Source organism: Procambarus clarkii, chromosome 19 (assembly GCF_040958095.1).
Source record: "Procambarus clarkii isolate CNS0578487 chromosome 19, FALCON_Pclarkii_2.0, whole genome shotgun sequence".
NCBI lineage: Eukaryota > Metazoa > Arthropoda > Malacostraca > Decapoda > Cambaridae > Procambarus > Procambarus clarkii.
In genome coordinates this window covers 34,776,773-34,798,980 of record NC_091168.1, presented here as the reverse complement: position 1 = coordinate 34,798,980, position 22,208 = coordinate 34,776,773, and the positions used below count along the sequence as shown (strand labels likewise).

Sequence of the window (22,208 nt, the reverse complement as noted above, 5' to 3'; positions counted from 1 at the left end):
TGTCCACTCACAGGATGAGTGGCGCTGCCCAATACTGTCACTATGGCGGTGTGTCCACTCACAGGATGAGTGGCGCTGCCCAATACTGTCACTATGGCGGTGTGTCCACTCACAGGATGAGTGGCGCTGCCCAATACTGTCACTATGGCGGTGTGTCCACTCACAGGATGAGTGGCGCTGCCCAATACTGTCACTATGGCGGTGTGTCCACTCACAGGATGAGTGGCGCTGCCCAATACTGTCACTATGGCGGTGTGTCCACTCACAGGATGAGTGGCGCTGCCCAATACTGTCACTATGGCGGTGTGTCCACTCACAGGATGAGTGGCGCTGCCCAATAAACTTGTCACTCGGGGCAATTTTTTTTTTTAAATATCACAGTGAATACTGAGCTAAATAAAGTCCATCACTGGCTAACTGCCAACAAACTCACCCTCGATATTGACAAAACTTTCTATATTTTGTTTGGCAATAAATCCTCAAATCAAATAAATCTCAGGATTAACAATACCCAAATTTGTAACAAAGTAGATGGCAAATTCCTTGGCGTTCTCATTGACCACAAGCTGAATTTCCAGGGACACATTCTAAATATATAAAAAAAAGTTTCAAAAACTGTTGGCATTCTTTCTAAGATCAGATATTATGTACCTCGCCCTGCCCTGGTGACATTATTATTCTCTCATCTATCTTTATCTCAACTATGGTATTTGTGCTTGGGGTTCTACTACCCAAAATCATTTACATCCTCTAATTACTCAACACAAAGCTGCTATTAGGACAATATCTAACTCTGGCCCCAGACATCACTCGGTACCCTTATTCAAATCTCTGAATAAGTTAGATATTAAGTCACTGCACATCCTCTCATGTGTATTTTATATATATAAAACGCTGAATTGTAATGTCAATCCTGACCTTAAAAGCTTCCTAGAAGGTTGTAACAGAACCCATGAGCACCACACCAGAAACAAATACCTATTTGATATTCCAAGAATACGACTTAGTCAAACTAGAAATGCTTTACAAATCAAGGGACCTCGAATGTGGAATGACCTTCCCAGTTATGTTAAAGACTGTACCTCTCCCAACCAGTTTAAGATAAAAACTAAGTACTACCTAATTAAGTCAATGTAACCTGCCTCACCCCCAATATGTCAACCCATGTCTTCTACTTTAAACAATGCTGTTTTGTTGACCAAATTGTATTTTTGCTTTTTTTCTGCCATGTTCCCCCCCCCTTTTTCCATTTTTTTATTTGTTCTCAACACTATTTATACTTTAATCTCAATTAGTATTGTTTTTTTTTTTTTTTTTTTTTTTTTTTTTTTTTTTTGAGATATATACAAGAGTTGTTACATTCTTGTACAGCCACTAGTACGCGTAGCGTTTCGGGCAAGTCCTTAATCCTATGGTCCCTGGAATACGATCCCCTGCCGCGAAGAATCTTTTAGTCTTTAGTGTTTTTCCTGCCTGAAACGCTTTGCGTAATAGTGGCTTTAGGCATTGTATGTACTAGCTCTATCTATAAATCCATCAACTTTTGTATCTTACCTCGTATGTATGTACTTTACCTGAACAAATATTTATTTGTAAATCTTCGCTTCGCCAGAGAATGCGCGTGTGACAAAGCGATCAGCTGCGCAAACACGACGTGTTTTGACACCAGGTGCGCATGGACCACGGACAACGGGTACTCTCCCACCTTCGTCAACTTGTCGATGGTGTTCAGGGTTACGAACGCTCTGGTCGCTGGCTACCGTTCCTTCTACCACCATGCTGACTACCTAGCCATCGGTGAGGACCTTAGGGCGTGATGGGTGGTGGGTCTGCGAGTGTGTACAAGTATACTGTAGTGGGTGTTGCTGGAGCATAGGCCAATAGGCTGTCTGCAAGTTTATCCTGTTTTTGTGTTGCTATAGCCTATTGGGCACTCAAAATAAGTTATTTATAATTCAACAGCTAAATTTTTAGTTTTTTAAAGAGGCCGATCTCTTCATACGCATAATTATGTTTAAGACTTTTTAACGTTTAATTTTTTTCCTATTAACTGATAATTAACTATTTTAATACTAAAATGTATTTTAGTATTTTTGTTTATGTGTCGTCACTGTTTCAACTCTGAGGTCTGCTTTAAGCATGTAATTAAGCTCAATTGACAATATAATATTATTTTGATGTATATATATGACCAAATCCATTACCACGAGAACCCCTCACCTCCCCCCCCCTCAAACCACCTGGATAGTTGTCTAGAAATTTGTGATGGTCTGAAAGCATATTACAGTTCCAGTAATAGTCTACATGTAAACTGGCAAGTGAACCTTTGTCCTAAGTAGATATTATTCTCAAGTCATAACTTTATTGTATTATAAATCGTTGGTTTAAAATATAAAAAAGTATGTTGAAAACTTATTTTTTAAGAATTTGGTTTTCTGTAAACGGAATTTTCAGGTACACTTAAACAGTTTTCGAATTCTATGTTACACATTTTCATCAATAATACATCATATTAACATAGCCAAACACAATGAAAGCTAACCTAACCAAACCTTAATCTAACCCAACCATGGATAGAGAGTAGATAGTAGCACTAATTATGAAGTTGTTTCCAATCCATTCCCTCGAGCAGATCCACCTGAGGACAGGTTGATATTTATATAATTTTATTCACTTGAATTTTATCGGAGATTCGAACGTGGACCTCACGGATTCAAAACAGTTGTACTACCAACCAGACCATGCGATGTTCACTAAATATATTAATGTATTTGTTATGAATTATTACCAATATGCTGACACGTTTTTAAAAATCCTCAGTGCTACCAGATCCGGCGGAGCATGTGAATGTGGAGGCGCCCGGGGCGACGAGGGAGGTGGTGGTGAGGTGGGCCACCCCTGAGACCCTCACGCAGTTCCCAGCTGACCTCATCTACCTGCTTGAGTACCGACTGAGGCAGGCCTCCAGCTGGAGCGTGGTGAGTCAGGTCCTGGACTACGTTCACGACTAAAGTATGCTTGCTGGTGGGTCAGTAAGCTGTTGTGGTGGCCTTAATTATCCTCCAGAGGTTGACCACTGAGGGATACGGCATTGCTTAGCAATTACATTCACTAATTGAGTGAATAATGACCCCCTCCCATTTGAGGGATCACTCGGGGACTACGCTACGGGCTCCCTCACTCAAGGATCACATTTGTAATTTCACATAGTGGGTGTACAAACACACTTTAAGGTAAGTTTTCACCTGATCCATCAACCCGTCCTCGACTCAAGTCCATTCCATCCAGCGGTCGCCCCCACAGACGCATTCATAAATTTTAACATGCTGTTCATTCAAAACAAGAATTTTCTCAAATATAAATTAATATTATAATAGCATATTGTACATATATAGGCATAGGTTAGGTGTTTAGGTTCGGTTGGCGATTATTTGCATTTGTAGTACGTGGGTGAAGCATTTATAGCGTTGTGATTCGTACAAAATTCGTCAGTGAAGCACTTGTTCCGGATATGTTCGAACGTCAGCAGTTGTGAGTCGTGTGTAAATCGCTTTTCATTCATAAACAGGGGGTTTGGCGGGTGGATGGAATCACTTTTGGATCTTTGTTTGGAGGACGGGCTGGATCCACAGCAGAGGACCGTTGCAGCTCTGGCTGGTCAAACATACATAGAGTTCAACAGTTACTAGACACATAAAGTGACCATAAAATTAATTCGTTGAATACCTGGACATGTTAATACATCAAGAAATAAGTGGGCTGAACAGATGGTGAATATTGTGACGTAACTGGTGCAGCCTTCTGTTCTGCCTCCTCCATTGAGTAGTTTGGATCGACGTCACTGTTAATCCGAACAAGGACTCATTCATCTTCGGATGTCATGTGAGTGGTAGACCATCTTCGGATCGTTCATTCTAGTGTACCTTATGACTATAAAGTCCGGAGGTTAACTGATGGCATGGCTCTAAATGGGGAACACTTGATGGTAGTGTCCCACACTAGGGGGCACTCGACCACAAGCACCACCAGGGTCGTATTATTTATATGTTTAGTTTATGAATGGTGGGTCCCACACGATGCCACAAGTGACTGTATTGTGTGTCCCACAGGGTGCCACAGGGCAGTGTAAGAGTGCCAAGTGCTGGACGTCTGTGGAGGTGGAGTACTGGTGGCAGGAGTACGAGGTGCGCGTCCGGCTTCGGTCTGGGGCTGCTAACTTCACCTTGGACGACGACGGCTGGTGGTCTGATTGGTCAGCTGTGGCTGTTGTCACCCCTCCTGCAGGTGACTGTGATCCTGTGTACTCTGTTGCTGTTGTCACCCCTCTTGCAGGTGACTCTATGGTCCTGTGTACTCTGTTGCTGTTGTCACCCCTCCTGCAGGTGACTCTGTGGTCCTGTGTACTCTGTTGCTGTTGTCACCCCTCCTGCAGGTGACTCTGTGGTCCTGTGTACTCTGTTGCTGTTGTCACCCCTCCTGCAGGTGACTCTGTGGTCCTGTGTACTCTGTTGCTGTTGTCACCCCTCCTGCAGGTGGCTCTGTTGTTACAGTGTACTCTGTTGCTGTCCTGTGTACTATTACTACCCTGTGTACTACTATTTTCTGTGGTGTGCTATACAGTAGTGTGGTTGGGAGTATTGCTGACAGCTGTGGGCTAGGCTACCATGTACTTTAGTGGCTAGTATACTGCGGTTGATGTTGGAGTAGCCTACTGTGGTGTACTGCGGAGTACTGTAGCGTACTGCACCGTACGGTACTCATTAGCATATATATCAACATATGACGTGACTGCCGTATTCATGTCTGCAACACAATAACATTGACCTGTGTTGCACACGTTTCAGAGCCCGAGGAGGCCCCGGCAGTAGGTCCTGGCACCTTCAGGATCGCCAGAAACACTCCGGAGTACCGTGACCTGACCCTCTCCTGGCGACCTCTTCCAACACTCCTCCATAATGGTCCAGGTTTCTCCTACCTCGTCACCGCCACCATCTACCCCGGAGGGTAACTGCATGTCGTGGCCAGGTTTCATCAAACATTTACATGTTCACTTACGAAACCTGTACGTCGTTCCTCAGCCATAGCGGTTTCGAATTCATTAAACAATTTACGATCTTGGAAACAATAATAACCCAAGGTTGTTATTGTTATAGGCAGCCTCGTAAGTGCTCCGGTGCTCGTAAGCTGTTTAATAAATACTAAACCAACATGATAGGGCTAAGAGGTACTGATCTCGTGAGTGGACTCGTAAGTGTCTTGTAAATTCTATCCTAGGACATTAATCGATGTTTTAGGACATTTAACCATAGCAAATTTTGTTACCTTAAAAAAATACCAACAATTGAACAAAATATTGATCATCAAATGTCTGTCATTGAACTTTTTTTTTTTATGTGAATGCGAAGCCTATCATGTGTGCGTCCGTTCTCTTCCTTCAATATACTCACCTTTCCCATGGCCATCCCCAATCTATCACTATCTACGTGTTTGCCAAATGATTACAAGTTCAAGTAAGTTTATTGAGACAAGAAAAAAATACATCTCAAAGGGCTAGAGTAGCTGAGGCTATTTCTACCCCCTCATTGAAAATGATTACGGTCGACGTCAAGAGTTTGAGGGCAGTTTACAATCTTGAAATTAATGTTTTTAGAGCGCAGCCTAAAAAGTCTTTTGTCAAGTCTGTGGGTACCCTGACAATGTTTTCTCGTCATTAATAACGACGTAACATTTATCGATAGTATCCACCTGCACTTATTAGTAATTATTTAGAATTTTGTTTATGTAAGTACTGATGGTAATTCTAGAGCACGGGTTTAGTATTCAAATTAATTTGGGAAGAATTCATATCTGTACTTGCTGGTGTTGGAGCAAGTTAATTATGGCTCACAAAAAAGTGACTTTCACCATTAAGCTGTACTACGTATAACTCAAAAACTATAGTAATGCGTAGTCTACTTATTTTTTATAGCATATTGAGTTAGTTTTTAACTGAATTACGCTCGTGCTAATTGCAAATAGGGCACTATTAAATAAAAGGAAATTACAGCTTCTGTATTTATTATTATTAACACTTTTATTACCAAAATTAACTACAATTTTGCCTAATCTGAGACTTTCAATTAAGTCTTATTAAAGTGAGGATAATGCTAGTATTCACTGTCACACAGGACAAAGGGTCATACACAAGACTATTTATTGATATTGATTCAGGGTTCATTAGGGCATGGGAGACAGACACGTCCCCCGACGCACTTAGCCTCCGACTACCGGTTCAACTTTGACAACGAGCGGACGTCTGGACACCTCCGCTCTCACATCGAAGCCGCCGGATCACGTTCTGTTCTCGCGATTTTGGATTTGATACTGCCGTTGAGCATCCCTATGCAACGGTCCAGTTTGTACGACGCCTGGCGTACATATCGCCTTGGGTCACAGGATTGTTGATAGATTTTGAACGTTTTCTGGCGGGTTGATGGTGTCCGGCGTCTGCTTAAGGGGACATTTGTTAGTTTGGCCAGAGTTCCCAGGACGTTTCTGTAGCTTGTGGGATCTGTATGTCCTCCAAGCATGTGCCATGAGGCTAAGTAGTGTTGTTGATGTTTAGGGTCGACGACGATCGTGGGATCGGATGCGCCCCGGCGTACCATTAGGGTTAATCGCAAAACCGAGTGACAAGCAGATGATTGGGGAGCCCCGAGTACCTCAAGGTGACGAGCACCGGCCCCACCCAACACAGAGAACACTAGGTAGCAAATCCAACTAAAACGCGAAAGTCATCCAGTGCCCCCCGGGAGAGCAGAAGCCAGCCGCCCACCACGACTGACGGCACACCAGGAGTCCACCAACTCCCGGCACCTCTTGGTTAAGCCAAAGCCCAGACTGGCAAAATTTGTTGGGTGGATTATAGGACGTAAACCGGACCTGCAGATCCTCGGTAGTTCACGATGCAAATGTGCATCGTGAACTACCGAGGATCATGTGTTTTGTTGGGACTGTGAGGTAGGTGACGCAGATGAACTGGGACAGGTGTGGCTGTGCCAGGGCAGGTGTGGCTGTGCCAGGACAGGTGTGGCTGTGCCAGGACAGGTGTGGCTGTGCTAGGACAGGTGTGGCTGTGCCAGGGCAGGTGTGGATGTACCAGGACAGGTGTGGCTGTGCTAGGACAGGTGTGGCTGTGCTAGGACAGGTGTGGCTGTGCCAGGACAGGTGTGGCTGTGCCAGGGCAGGTGTGGCTGTGCCAGGGCAGGTGTGGCTGTGCCAGGACAGGTGTGGCTGTGCCAGGGCAGGTGTGGCTGTGCCAGGGCAGGTGTGGCTGTGCCAGGACAGGTGTGGCTGTGCCAGGGCAGGTGTGGATGTACCAGGACAGGTGTGGCTGTGCTAGGACAGGTGTGGCTGTGCTAGGACAGGTGTGGCTGTGCCAGGACAGGTGTGGCTGTGCCAGGGCAGGTGTGGCTGTGCCAGGGCAGGTGTGGCTGTGCCAGGGCAGGTGTGGCTGTGCCAGGACAGGTGTGGCTGTGCTAGGACATGTGTGGCTGTGCCAGGACAGGTGTGGCTGTACCAGGACAGGTGTGGCTGTGCCAGGGCAGGTGTGGCTGTGCCAGGGCAGGTGTGGCTGTGCCAGGACAGGTGTGGCTGTGCCAGGACAGGTGTGGCTGTGCTAGGACAGGTGTGGCTGTGCCAGGGCAGGTGTGGCTGTACCAGGACAGGTGTGGCTGTACCAGGACAGGTGTGGCTGTACCAGGACAGGTGTGGCTGTACCAGGACAGGTGTGGCTGTACCAGGACAGGTGTGGCTGTACCAGGACAGGTGTGGCTGTACCAGGACAGGTGTGGCTGTACCAGGACAGGTGTGGCTGTACCAGGACAGGTGTGGTGTTGCTACACCATAAATGTGTTTTATTTAATATTTTACATAAAACGAGAGTTCGGTGACGCAGGATATTGGTGTCGCCAGTTTGTCGGGCCTTAACAATTAAGAAGTCACACTTTAGGAGATTTAATGTTCACAGGTTGAGAAGGGGTCAGGTCGTGTGAAGTTACCTTGCTTTCTGCTAAGCTGATAATTGCAGCTGGATGGCTGTGTTTCCATCGAACAAGCCACTGTCTAGGTTTGGTAGGTAGATTAGCCAGAGGCGATCTTCTGGTAGATGGAGCTTGGCTTTCAGTTCCCCCATAAATACCCGTGGAACTGTACATTCGATATTGAGAACAGTGATAACTATAGACCTCTACTCCGCAAGATAGACGTTCCTGCAAGCAGACTGGTCTTCCCAGCCCGGGTGGGGACTGTCATCTTTAGCCCCTCCCCCTTCTCTCTCTATCAAACTTAGTCTCAGACACTTTCGTGAGTGAACTTGTAAGGTGACGTATATTGTGATTTCAACTTAGGTGTTGTGTGATTCTCAAGGGCAGTCAACCATAGATGCTCTTAGTTTTTTTTTGTGGGTGACTCAAATTGTGTATTAATGTTGATATTTAACATCAAATGATATGGTTGAATTATGATATCCATATGAGTGAAGATCTAATAGGAAATACATAATTGATTAACTTACTTTTTAAATTGTCTTTAATTGTGATCCCTAGATCTTGGATTTTCTATGATATATTGCGAGCTAGAGTGGAGAGCATTCATAAGTTTACTGGCTTAAGATTATGACAAAGATTCTTGGTTATATGATTTATATTCATACAGAAGTTATGTGATAACATCAGACAATATTGTTGTACAGACAAGTTCCGTTCCTTGTCTTATATATGATTTACCTGAATGGGTGATGGCAGCAACCTTCTATCTTCCTACTATTCTATCTTTCTTACTTTCTACTCTTCTACTTTCCTCCTTGATCTCATTTTCTTTCTCGTTCTAAAACTTTCCCTTTCTCCTGACCGCTCTAACCACTTGGGCTGGACGGTAGAGCGACTGTCTCGCTTCATGCAGGTCTGCGTTCAATCCCCGGCCGTCCAAGTGGTTGGGGCGCCAGTCCTCTCCCCCCCGTCCCCTCCCTAATCCTTATCCTGACCCCTTCCCAGTGCTATATAGTCGTAATGGCTCGGCGCTTTCTCCCCTGACAAGTCACTCCTGAGCACTCTTCCTCATACCTCTCTTCCATCTCTCTACCTCCCTCATCCCTTTCTTCTGTTTTCTTTCTTCATTTTCCGATACGTTACAGTGTAACTAACAGCTGTGGTTGTTGCAGGGCGTCAGTGGCAACTGTGAACGTGACGGAGCCCTACGCTACCTTCACCAACCTGTCCACCAGCCTTCCTTACAGGTCAGTCCTCACCAGCCTTCCCTATAGATCAGACCTCTAACAATGTAATGGTATTACAGGCTGAAGGTGGTAGTGGTACAGGCTGCAGGAGGTAGCTGTAACACACAATGTGTTACAGGCTGGAGGTGGTAGTGGTACAGGCTGCAGGAGGTAGCTGTAACACACAATGTGTTACAGGCTGGAGGTGGTAGTGGTACAGGCTGCAGGAGGTAGCTGTAACAAACAATGTGTTACAGGCTGGAGGTGGTAGTGGTACAGGCTGCAGGAGGTAGCTGTAACAAACAATGTGTTACAGGCTGGAGGTGGTGTCCCAGAACAGCGAGGGCAGGAGCCAGGAAGGGTCGTGGGTGGTGGTGGGGGCGGACAACGACCTGCCGGACGACCCCGTCCTGCCCGTCGTCGTCCTCCACAGACAACAACAACAGTATGAACTCGGGTAATGTATTTTCCAAAGTATTAGTCCCTTGTGAGAACTCCCTTGTTTGAGTACAGATGTTTATACTTTACTGCTGACACAGGTGTAAGGGAATAAGGCAGATAGGGATGCAATTTTAAGGGTGATGCAGGTGTATGGTGACCATACAAGTGGTGATGCAGGTGGCACAGCAGCAGCAGCAGCAGGAGGAGGGCGGGCGACAGCTATACCCTGTACGTGTGTGTGGACGGCCTCATGACCTCACAACCATGCCAGGTGAGGACAACTTCTCATGCTGAACTGTCACATAATCTTGAACTTGTGCCTCGGAAATTTGTTCGCGGAATTTTTGTGAACTAAATGTTTATTATCTTGAAAGGAGAGGTCTCACACAATTGGGCACATGCGCACTCTCTCGCGAACACACTCACCCACTCTTTTTACCTACACTTCACAATCCTATTCTCATTCTAGTCCATATATCTTCCTTTGTCTCCTCACGTTCATGCGCTCAACCATTTGGGCTGGACGGTAGAGCGATGGTCTTCATGCAGGTCGATGTTCAATCCCCGACCGTCCAAGTGGTTGGGCACCATTCCTTTCCCCCGTCCCATCCCAAATCCTTATCCTGACCCCTTCCAAGGGCTATATATAGTCGTAATGGCTTGGCGCTTTCTCTTCGTAGTTCCCTTCCTCACGTTCATCTTCTACCCATTTCTTTTGTTCAACTTCATATGCCCCTCTCCATCAATCTAGCAGGGAACTCAATAGAGAGAGTAGCCAAGAAGAATCTAAGGATATGGTATACAAATGCCGATAGTGTCTCCAACAAATTGAATGATCTGAGAAAAGAAGCCTGTGAGGTAGGAATGGATGTTATAATGGTGAATGAGAAAACTATCTGATATGATTATTGACATAGCATTTCTCAGTCTATCGATCAAATCTTCAGAGAAGTACAAAGTGTAATTGTGGAAATTTTAACATTGTTAAATGGGAGTAGAGCTTTCAGACAGAAATGTAAATATAGGCTACATGAGAGTCATTGGAGCAGGATGGGGATTGAACCAACCTCCTGGGTGACCCCAGACACGCACCTGAACCACGTACATATACGTGGTCTATATATATATATATATATATATATATATATATATATATATATATATATATGTCGTACCTAGTAGCCAGAACGCACTTTTCAGCCTACTATGCAAGGCCCGATTTGTCTATTAAGCCAAGTTTTCCTGAATTAATATATTTTCTCTATTTTTTTTCTTATGAAATGATAAAGATACCCATTTCATTATGTATGAGGTCAATTGTTTTTCATTGGAGATAAAATTAAAATAGATATATGACCGAACCTAACCAACCCTACCTAACCTAACCTAACCTATCTTTATAGGTTAGGTTAGGTTAGGTAGCCGAAAAAGTTAGGTTAGGTTAGGTTAGGTAGGTTAGGCAGTCGAAAAACAATTAATTCATGAAAACTTGGCTTATTGAGCAAATCGGGCCTTGCACAGTAGGCTGAGAAGTGAGTTCTGGCTACTAGGTACGACATATATATATATATATATATATATATATATATATATATATATATATATATATAAATATATATATAATATATATATATATATGTGTGTGTGTATATCACGAAAATAAACACGTGATTAAGAATGTGACAATGTCAGACCATGGAGGAAAATGAAACAGGAATTTCCAGGAATTGAAGGAAATTCCTGTTTCATTTTCCTCCATGGTCTGACATTGTCATATATATATATATATATATATATATATATATATATATATATATATATATATATATATATATATATATATATATATATATATATATATATATATATATATATATATATATATATATTTGTCATACCTAGTAGCCAGAACGCAGTTCTTGGCCTACTATGCAAGGCCTGATTTGCGTAATAAGCCAAGTTTTCCAGAATTTCATTATTTTTCTAATTTTTTTTATGAAATGATAAAGCTATTCATTTCATTATGTATGAGCTAATTTTTTTGTAAATTTTAGTTAAAATTAATGTAGATATATGACCGAACCTAACCAACCTTACCTAACCTAACCTAAACTAACACAACTTAGTCAATAATTTATGTTCCTAATATAATATAATAATAACAATTCAAATAAACTAATTGGAAACAATTTATGGAAAATAGAGAAAATCACACGGCCTATTAGGCAAATCAGGCCTTGCATAGTAGGCCGAGAACGACGTTCTGGCTACTAGGTACAATATATATATATATATATATATATATATATATATATATATATATATATATATATATGTCGTACCTAGTAGCCAGAACTCACTTCTCAGCCTACTATTCAAGGCCCGATTTGCCTAATGAGCCAAGTTTTCCTGAATTAATATATTTACTCTAATTTTTTTCTTATGAAATGATAAAGCTACCCTTTTCACTATGTATGAGGTCAATTTTTTTTATTGGAGTTAAAATTAACGTAGATATATGACCGAACCTAACCAACCCTACCTAACCTAACCTAACCTATATATATAGGTAAGGTTAGGTTAGGTAGCCAAAAAAAGCTAGGTTAGGTTAGGTTAGGTAGGTTAGGTAGACGAAAAAACATTAATTCATGAAAACTTGGCTTATTAGGCAAATCGGGCCTTGCATAGTAGGCTGAGAAGTGAGTTCTGGCTACTAGGTACGACATATATATATATATATATATATATAATATAATATAATATAATATAATGTACGTATATAAACTGTATACGTAGAACCACGTACACAGATTATTGTCGGAGTCTCCGTGGTGTAGTGTTAAGACACTCGCTTGGCGTTCCGCGAGCGCTTTGTCCTGGGTTCGTATCCTGGCCGGGGAGGATTTACTGGGTGCAAATCCTTAACTGTAGCCTCTGTTTAACTCCACGGTAAAATGTGTACTTGGTTGTAAAAACAATTCTTCGTGGGGGATCGTATTCCGTGGAACATAGGATTAAGGACTTGCCCGAAACGCTACGCGTACTAGTGGCTCTACAAGAATGTAAGATCTCTTGTATATATATAAATAAAAAACGTGTAGAGAACTTGTCACCTCCACGCGAGTAGCAAATTGAAGGTCTGGGTGATAACATCTCGTGTCAGTTAAGTTGTATGATTGTGTACTTAGCTTAAGTGTGTTTAACAGATCTGGCATTCTAATATTAATTATCATACATTTATAAGTCCATCAGAGTTTATATTATTGCTTGTGATCAAAAAGCCCATACTGAAATAATTGATGCCAGAGATAATATATAGATAATATTATATGTGTTGATTTTATATCTTGTTTCTATGTTCCTCCCTCAAGATATCACTGGTGCCAGTTTAAAATTACCTCACAAGGATGTTGGGATCATACTCTAGATAACTTAAAAATGTGATAGCTCTAGATATTAGTTATTCCAGGGTCAGGCACGAGCCAAAATCTAACCAGGGAGTGTAACAACATGGTAAGGGGGTGGGGGGGGGGGGGGGGTTGCAGTTGTGTACCCAACTAGACAATGGGCAATAACTTCCCACTGAGTAGGAACAACATTTATAATCTTGGGAAATGTAAATTTTGGATATAGATTGGGAGGCCAGAAAGTCGTGCTGACGTCCAAGTACATGCAGAACAAGGCTGGTAAACAGTTGTAGTGAATTTCCTAACATACTATGTTAGAGGAAGTGTTGTCTTCCTGACCTGTCTAGACTCCACACTAAATGCTAGGTGTGTCACCTACACTAACCTGGCACTACCGGACAAGTCGACCTGTACTGACCTGCTGTGTCCCCCTGGCAGGCTGACCTGTTGTCCCCCTGGCAGGCTGACCTGTTGTCCCCCTGGCAGGCTGACCTGTTGTCCCCCTGGCAGGCTGACCTGTACTGACCTACTGTGTCCACCCCCTGCAGGCCGACCTGTACTGGCTGACAGTGGGCGGGGTGACAGCCATCAACATCACTCTGGTGGAGTTTAACCTGACGGAGGTGGAGGACACGGGCGTGAGGTTTGCCGTGTCTACGGAGCGTGGGACGAACGTGTCCAGCGGTGTGCCCTGGGACACTTACTCTGCCGTGTCCAGCGGGATGTCCTGGGACATTTACTCTGCCGTGTCCAGCGGGATGTCCTGGGACACTTACTCTGCCGTGTCCAGCGGGATGTCCTGGGACAGGTGTTCCACCCCCAGGGCCTACACCACCGCCCACCGCCCGCCCACCCTCACATCCCCCGTAGATGTGTAAATTTAAAAACTTCTAATTATTAGTAATATTTATAACTGGTTTACAGTGTCAACAATTTGGTTTGATAACGTTATGACATAGTGATGGTTCTCGTGTATGCGGTATACCTGTTCATTAGCAATAGAGAGAGAGGGAAGTGAAGGGTCTGTGGGAATGTTGACAGGTCGGAGACGACAGCCAGAGTCCAGTGGACGCTGGAGTGTGATGACTGGGCCGGGGTGGTGGAGGCCCTCGAAGTCACCTATTGTCTCGGTCACCACAACCTCTCCCAAGACTGTCACGGTGAGTCCACCACATAATAATTCCCCTTTTTCTAGTGATTAGAACTCTGTATTGAGGTCTTTCCCTAGATCGAAATACTGATCTTCACCCAGGATCAACCCCACAACAGTTCCCTAACTCCCGGGTACCTGCTTACTACTGCTAGGCGAACAAAGGTGAAAGTAACACGCACAACCATTTCTGTCCAGCCCAGGGAACGAACCCTAGATTCCGGACTATGAGTGCTTAATGTAGAGCACTGGGCAGTGATGGCCGGGGTCCAAGAGTGTCGCGAACTACACCATTATGTAACACCTTGCTGTTAATATTATTTTGCAAAATTTTTTAATTTGCAAAACTTTAGTGTCAACTTTAAACTACTCTGATGAAAATATTATTAGCTGCAACTATTAATTAGTTCCTCAGCCCTATATGTTAACCTGGGAGAGCCAGTCGGAGCCGGTCGGCTGAGCGGACAGCACACTGGACTTGTGATCCTGTGGTCCCGGGTTCGATCCCGGGCGCCGGCGAGAAACTATGGGCAGAGGTTCTTTCACCCTATGCCCCTGTTACCTAGCAGTAAAATAGGTACCTGGGTGTTACTCAGCTGTCACGGGCTGCTTCCTGGGGGTGGAGGCCTGGTCGAGGATCGGGCCGCGGGGACACTAAAGCCCCGAAATCATCTCAAGATAACCTCCCTAGATATCTAGAACAGGCATCGTGGAGGAAAACAGGGCAAGTAAAACAACAATAAAAAACTAAATTTATTTCCATAAAACAATGAACTAAGAGTAGGTGAGTCTGGCTGTAATGAAAGGATAACATAAGGACTGACAAACAAGTCTAAAACTAACAACAAACAGGCATGAAACAGCCCGTAACTATATTTAAGTTTTCAAAATACCAACATACATACTTTTAACAGAGGATGATATATGCACTGAAAAACAAAAAATTAATATTTCCATGCAGCCTCAACACTCGCAAATCTAAATATCTAATATCTATTGACTATAAAAGCCTATTCTGTAATGGCTCTGGTGGCGCCAGGGTCACCACTTTCTCCATATGTTGTTGTTGTTTAAGATTTAGCTACTCAGAACGAAATGTCCATGTAGCACGAGCTATGGTGAGCCCGTAATTGAGTTCGGTTCTTCGCGATAACCTTGTTACTCTGATATTTGGAATGTTTTAAATGGAGGTGGGGTTTCCTCCTTTTTCCGTTTCTTTTTCGCTTCTGTTTTAGTCGTGTTTTAATAACATTATCTTGGTGGTGGATGTAGGTGCAGAATGTTCACTAGTGAGCCATTCTTTAAGGCTTTTCTAATCATTGTAGTGGCTGTGCATCTAATGCAGATGCTGTTAGAAAAGCTGAGTCTATGTGCGGGTCTGTGTGATGTTTCAGGCGAGTCAGCATGGGAGAGTGAGGTGTGGTCGGGTGTGGTGGAGGTGAGGCAGCTGGCAGCGGCGTCACAGTACACGGTGTGGCTCAGAGTCTCCTTCCGCTCAGGGCTCTCCCAGTGGTCCAGTCCTCAGCACTTTATAACCGACTCTGGAAGCCGTGAGTATTCCATCATAACTGTGAAAGTACCCGATTTTTCCTCCATCATCCATACACACACTTCCTGCCTCCTCCATCATCCATACACACTCTTCCTGCATCCTCCTTCATGCATACCTACTCGTCCCGCCTCCTCCATCACCTATACCCACTCTTCCAGCATCCTCCTTCATGCATACCCACTCGTCCCGCCTCCTCCATCACCTATACCCACTCTTCCAGCATCCTCCTTCATGCATACCTACTCATCCCGCCTCCTCCATCACCTATACCCACTCTTCCTGCATCCTCCTTCATGCATACCTACTCATCCCGCCTCCTCCATCACCTATACCCACTCTTCCAGCATCCTCCTTCATGCATACCTACTCATCCCGCCTCCTCCATCACCTATACCCACTCTTCCTGCATCCTCCTTCATGCATACCTACTCGTCCCGCCTCCTCCATCACCTATACCCACTCTTCCAGCATCCTCCTTCATGCATACCTACTCGTCCCGCCTCCTCCATCACCTATACCCACTCTTCCAGCATCCTCCTTCATTCATACCCACTCGTCCCGCCTCCTCCATCACCTATACCCACTCTTCCTGCATCCTCCTTCATTCATACCCACTCGTCCCGCCTCCTCCATCACCTATACCCACTCTTCCAGCATCCTCCTTCATGCATACCAGTAGTAGTGGGATGTACAGCTTAGCGAATAATTTTGGTTTTTAGCCCAGGAAAATAGACAGCATAGCAAATTATTGTTTTTTTCGGCCAATTATTCGCTAAGCCGTCAGGGTTTCCAGTACAAAATTATCAGTTTCATTCCTCGCCAAATCGCCAGGGTTTTCATGGAAATATTTCAGAGATCATTTTCTGAGAATATGTTTATAGAAGTTTTATTAAGGAAAATAGACCCCTTAGCAGTAACTTTTGGTTTTGTCTCCATTTACTTCTGTCACCTGTTTTAAGACCGAATTTGTTCAAAGCCCAGTTTAAGACCGTAACTTTAGTTAAGAAAATGATGTAAAGATGATGTACTTGACTATTTTTTAAAGTTGAATGAAGCATAATGGTAGTTAAGAAAGTGTTGAAAGAAGTTATGCTTGACTATTTTCGGTTGAGAGAAGTGTTATTTTAGTTAAGAAATGATGAAAGTGATTATTTTCAGTTGACTGATGAATAATTTTAGTTAAGAAACGACAAGAAAAGAATGTCTTGGTAAATGTGTTACTGTATAAAGTGCAGATTTGTTTAAGAACACTGCTGGTAAGAAATTATAGGTTGTTAAGCAGAAATACTTTAATATAGTTTTTGAAAATAAACTCTGTGACTAAATATATTGTAATAAAATATTTGAAACTTAAAGAAATTTAAAAAGAAATGTAACTTAAAGAAATTGTTAAGGGGAATTTAAATTCCCCTTAACAAATTTAATTTGTTAAGGGGAACAGTAATGCGGATGATAATATTTGACAAAGAACTAGTTACTTAATGATAGAAACAATTGTACATTTGATTTTAAAGAACATTTAAGAGAGTTTTTTTAGTTTAGTTCATTTATTATGCACCCCATACCCATCTTGTGGGCGGTAGTGGGAAGTGTTACAGAGGCACATAATGGGCTCAGGGACTGAACGCCACAATTCATTTAGCTAAGCAAGTTACAATCTTGATGAGCTAGTTACAAAATTCAATATAAGTCATCACATCAACAATGGGTTCGAGATCGACCTCAAGTACAGGTTCTAAACTAAGCAACTGACATATGTGGAGAGCTAGTGTCACAATTTATATGTTTGTCCTGCACACCGCCCCCCATCCAGTGGGCAGCGGTGGATAGGTTACAATCACTCAGTTACGACCTACAGTTAGCAAACTGGGGATATTTGGCTAAAATTTCTGGTAGCAGATCATTTTGAATTAAATATTTACACATTGTTGGTACATTGGTTATAGAATTGTCTTTAAATTCACATATCTTTTCGCACTCCATCACATAGTGACGGAGGGTGTGAAAATAATTTTCTTGACACAGTTTACATTTGGTCAGGTCTACATCAGCAGATAATTTAAGAGAATGGGACGAACTCAGTGAACATGCGGGGTATATCTTGAGGTTATCTTGAGATGATTTCGGGGCTTTTTTTTTTAGTGTCCCCGCGGCCCGGTCCTCGACCAGGCCTCCACCCCCAGGAAGCAGCCCGTGACAGCTGACTAACACCCAGGTACCTATTTTACTGCTAGGTAACAGGGGCATAGGGTGAAAGAAACTCTGCCCATTGTTTCTCGCCGGCGCCTGGGATCGAACCCAGGACCACAGGATCACAAGTCCCGCGTGCTGTCCGCTCGGCCGACCGGCTCCCCCGTGTATATGGAAACACAAAAAAAATAATTTACTGAGTATACTAAGGATGAACAATGAACTTGTGAAGAACATTCTAAAAACATTATGAGAACATGACAAAGAACACAGAGAACACGAGGGGAATTTGTAGAGAACATGAAAGAAAATGAGATGAACACAATGAATATTGCGAAGGAATATGAACTGAACTTGCAGAAAACATGCTGTGAACATTTTGCAGTACATGGAGAGAACATATAAATATGGAATGACTATGACACGAGTATAATTATGGAATGACTATGAGGGGAGGGGGAGCTGGGGGTATGGGGGAGATAAGTGAGCAGAGGGGTGTGGGGGTGGGGGAGATAAGGTGTGTTATGACCGTGTGATAATTAATGGGTGAGGGATTGTTTACGCAGATAAGTAAACACGAGTATTGAAGGAGAGGTTATGTGTACTGTGATAGGCTTGAGTGAGTCTGATGTTCTGGCTCAGGACAAGAATTGGCGCAACTAAGGCGGAGGACAAGAATTGGCGCAACTAAGGCGGAGGACAAGAATTTTCGCAACTAAGGTGGAGGACAAGAATTTTCGCAACTAAGGCGGAGGACAAGAATTTTCGCAACTAAGGTGGAGGACAAGAATTTTCGCAACTAAGGTGGAGGACAAGAATTGGCGCAACTAAGGTGGAGGACAAGAATTGGCGCAACTAAGGCGGAGGACAAGAATTGGCGCAACTAAGGCGGAGGACAAGAATTGGCGCAACTAAGGCGGAGGACAAGAATTGGCGCTTGATAACTATCTTGATCTCATTTACTTCGTCCAAAATACAGCTGTTTTAAATTTGAGGGGAATTGATCTGTTAATAATAGAGTTGTACGAATTAACTAGAGTGGAGGACAGGAGCTGAATCTTGGTATTGGCTTTTATTTATTTTACTACATCCAAAATACAGTGGTTTTAAATTTCAGAATTGGATAGGTACTAACGAAGTTACATGAGTAAAGTAAGGCGGGGGACAAGAGCTGGAGCTCGATTACAGCTTTGATCTAATTTACTAAGTCTGAAATACAGCGGTTTTAAATTTGAGAGGATTTGGACTGATACTAACGAAGTTGTACTAATGAAGTAAGGCATTTTGCTAAAAATTGATAACTGCCTTGAGCTTATTTACTGCGTCGGAAATACAGTGGGTTTAAATTTCAGGGTAATTGGACTGATAGTAGCAAAGTTGTGCAAAGGAAGTAAGGTGGGGGACAGGAGCCCGAGCTCGGTAACTGCTTTTATCTTATTTACTACATCAGAAATACAGCAGTTTTAAATTTCAGGGAAATAGATCGGTTATTAACAAAGATACATGAGGACAATATGGCGGGGACAAGAGCTGGAGCTCGGTAACTTTATGTTCTTTTCTTAATACATCTTAAATATGACTGATTTAAATTAAGCAAAAATTTGGTTACTAGTAGCGAAACTTCACTTATAAATGTATAGAGGCGGGTCCAAGAACTAACTTCTAAATACTGAGAATTACTTTTCGAATTGGAATCTTAAGTCGGTAGAGTTTATTTTCTTTATAAGAACTCTTTTTAAGACCGCAGGTGTAAGTAAAACTCTGAAAATAAATAGAGCTGGGTTCAAGAATTAACATTGAATGAAGTTTTTAAAATATCTGTTTAAGTCAGTCGAGTTTATTTTTATTGATAAGAACTGTTTAAAGCGGCAGCGAGGATTAAAACTCTGAAAATTTTTGGTCTTAAACGGGTGACACAGAAGTTAATGGACACACAACCAAAAGTTACTGCTAAGGGGTCTGTTTTCCTTAATAAAACTTCTATGAACATATTCTCAGAAAATGGTCTGTGAAATATTTCCCTGAAAACCCTGGCGATTTAGCGAGGAATGAAACTCTTGACAATTTTTTTTCCCTGGAAACCCTGACGGCTTAGCGAGTAATTGGCCGAAAAAAAATTACTCGCTAAGCTGTACATCCCACTACTCATACCCACTCGTCCTGCCACCTCCATCATGCATACCCACTCTTCCTGCCTCCTCAAAAATAATGTTTATTACCCCAAAACGAAATGTACACATCTTGCCTTAAGAGCAAACTAACCCATTCCCATCCTTCCTGTCAGCATCCATACTACTGTATACGCCTGCAATTTCCTGTATGTGTTAGAATAGCGGAAATTGCAGAAAGTCTTTTAGCCCATACGAGGCAGCTCCTATTTATATCCACCCAAACTCATTCATATATGTAAGCTACACTTGAAATATTGTAGCGACCCCTAGTGTATTATCTTGCATAACTAGCAGCAACACAGTATGAGGAACACTGCCCATCAACAATACAACATAGCAACATCGCTGATGAAGGAACACAATATAAACATGATGGTTAAGAACCACATAACTACAAAACCAATACCACACCACACCAGCCAGCGGCACCACCCCGTTACACCACCACCCCAACAGCACACTAGCCAGCAGCACCACCTCTTACACCACCACAACAACCTACAGCACCACCACAACACCACACCAGCCAGCAGCACGACCCCTTACACCACCACACCAGCCTGCAGCACCACCCCTTACACCACCACAACAACCTACAGCACCACCACCAACTAACCCCCCCGTGTATGGCCGTCCACAGTGTCGTGGTGGATGGTGGTAGTGGTGGTGGCGGGCTGCGTCATCACCTCACTACTGCTCCTAGTCTTCATAACCGTCGCCACAAGGTCGGTGTCTACAATATACTTACATTATTATACATAATAGTATTTATTATTATCACTTCACCTATGACTCGCCTTCTTGGTTAATACGTCGCGTTTTTTTACGTCTTCGACCACTCCGTTAAAAATGCGATGCGTTAGTAAAGATTAAGGCACCGTAATATTGACGTTTTCTATGAATCTGCTTCGATAGGTTATGTGGGTTGCATAGGTTTATAAGCTTGTGGTTCGGAAAACGGTTAAATTATTGACGTTTGTGGTTTTGCAAAAACAGCTGCAGTTTTTACGGAGTGGAAATTACATGTGAGAACGGGCAGCTCTGGGCACGACACCACTGAAAGGTAAATGGATACACTAATCTCTTATTTGTCACTCCGTCAAAAATGCAACTGTTTAGCCTGACCAGAAACATACGAACCCCACTACCCTATCTAGACCTATGCACAGAAAGGTTGGAAATATGTGAATGTTACCCCCCCCCCCCATTTTCTAAAAAGGCAGAAAGAGACCTCTGCAGAACACCCCCGTGGGATCAACTTGACCTCGCATACCAGCAGACTCGTGGAGAGCCTCCTCAGGCAGGGAGATCACTCACGCTCGTCGTAAACAATCTAGTTAAATCAGCGCAAGATGGTTTTGTTACAAATAGATCCTGCCCTACACACCTGCTCACATTTTTGAAAACGATAACCGACTATTCAGACAAAGGACTTGCAGTAGATGTAGTCTGCATGAACTTTTTGTGACGCATATGTGATATGGTACCGCATGAAGGACTGGCAGGGAAATTACAGGCACATGGAATAAATAGTAGAATACCATTGGCTAAAACAAAGAAGCGAAGGGTCGACCTTAAAATAAATAAATCCGACTGGAGAAATGTGGTAATTCGGGTACAGTAAGGAACCAGGTAAGATCAAGGCAAATGGGGGGGACCTTCGACGAGCCGCCGGCTTCCTGTCTTCGTCGAGGCCTCTAGGGTTAGTGACCCTCAGATAAATCAGATTCTATTTTGGGGTCAACCCTTTTTACCGCATACATCAATGACATGAGAACGTTACACACCACATCAACAAGTTCGCAGATAACACCAAGATCTATGGGAAAGTGGGAAGTGAGAATGATATTGACGCCTCGCCAAGATATCTACATCAACTCCACAAATGGTCAGAAGACTGGCAAATGCTTTCCAATATGGACAAATGCAAGTCCTTGCATGTGGAACATAACAATGTGCATCACAAGTACCAAATTAACACCATTACCTTATAATAGATGGATGAAGAAAAGGACCTTGGAGTCAGAATCCATCATTCGCTGAA

At 43.2% G+C, this 22,208-nt stretch overlaps 1 protein-coding gene across 2 annotated transcripts in view; it reads left to right on the top strand.

The window, feature by feature from the left end:
• Positions 1 to 22,208, top strand: part of LOC123757665 (uncharacterized) — a 33,339-nt gene that overhangs the window by 5,500 nt on the left and 5,631 nt on the right. Inside the window, exons 3-13 of one of the 2 annotated variants that reach the window (XM_069327275.1) lie at positions 1,613 to 1,797; positions 2,821 to 2,978; positions 4,110 to 4,284; positions 4,845 to 5,004; positions 9,200 to 9,274; positions 9,570 to 9,710; positions 9,872 to 9,965; positions 13,650 to 13,975; positions 14,143 to 14,261; positions 15,646 to 15,801; positions 20,805 to 20,889. In XM_069327275.1, the coding sequence (XP_069183376.1) occupies positions 1,722 to 1,797; positions 2,821 to 2,978; positions 4,110 to 4,284; positions 4,845 to 5,004; positions 9,200 to 9,274; positions 9,570 to 9,710; positions 9,872 to 9,965; positions 13,650 to 13,975; positions 14,143 to 14,261; positions 15,646 to 15,801; positions 20,805 to 20,889 (1,565 nt within the window). In that variant the 5' untranslated portion in view covers positions 1,613 to 1,721. The remainder of the gene's footprint in view (positions 1 to 1,612; positions 1,798 to 2,820; positions 2,979 to 4,109; positions 4,285 to 4,844; positions 5,005 to 9,199; positions 9,275 to 9,569; positions 9,711 to 9,871; positions 9,966 to 13,649; positions 13,976 to 14,142; positions 14,262 to 15,645; positions 15,802 to 20,804; positions 20,890 to 22,208) is intronic. The other variant, XM_069327277.1, reaches the window with a different exon arrangement.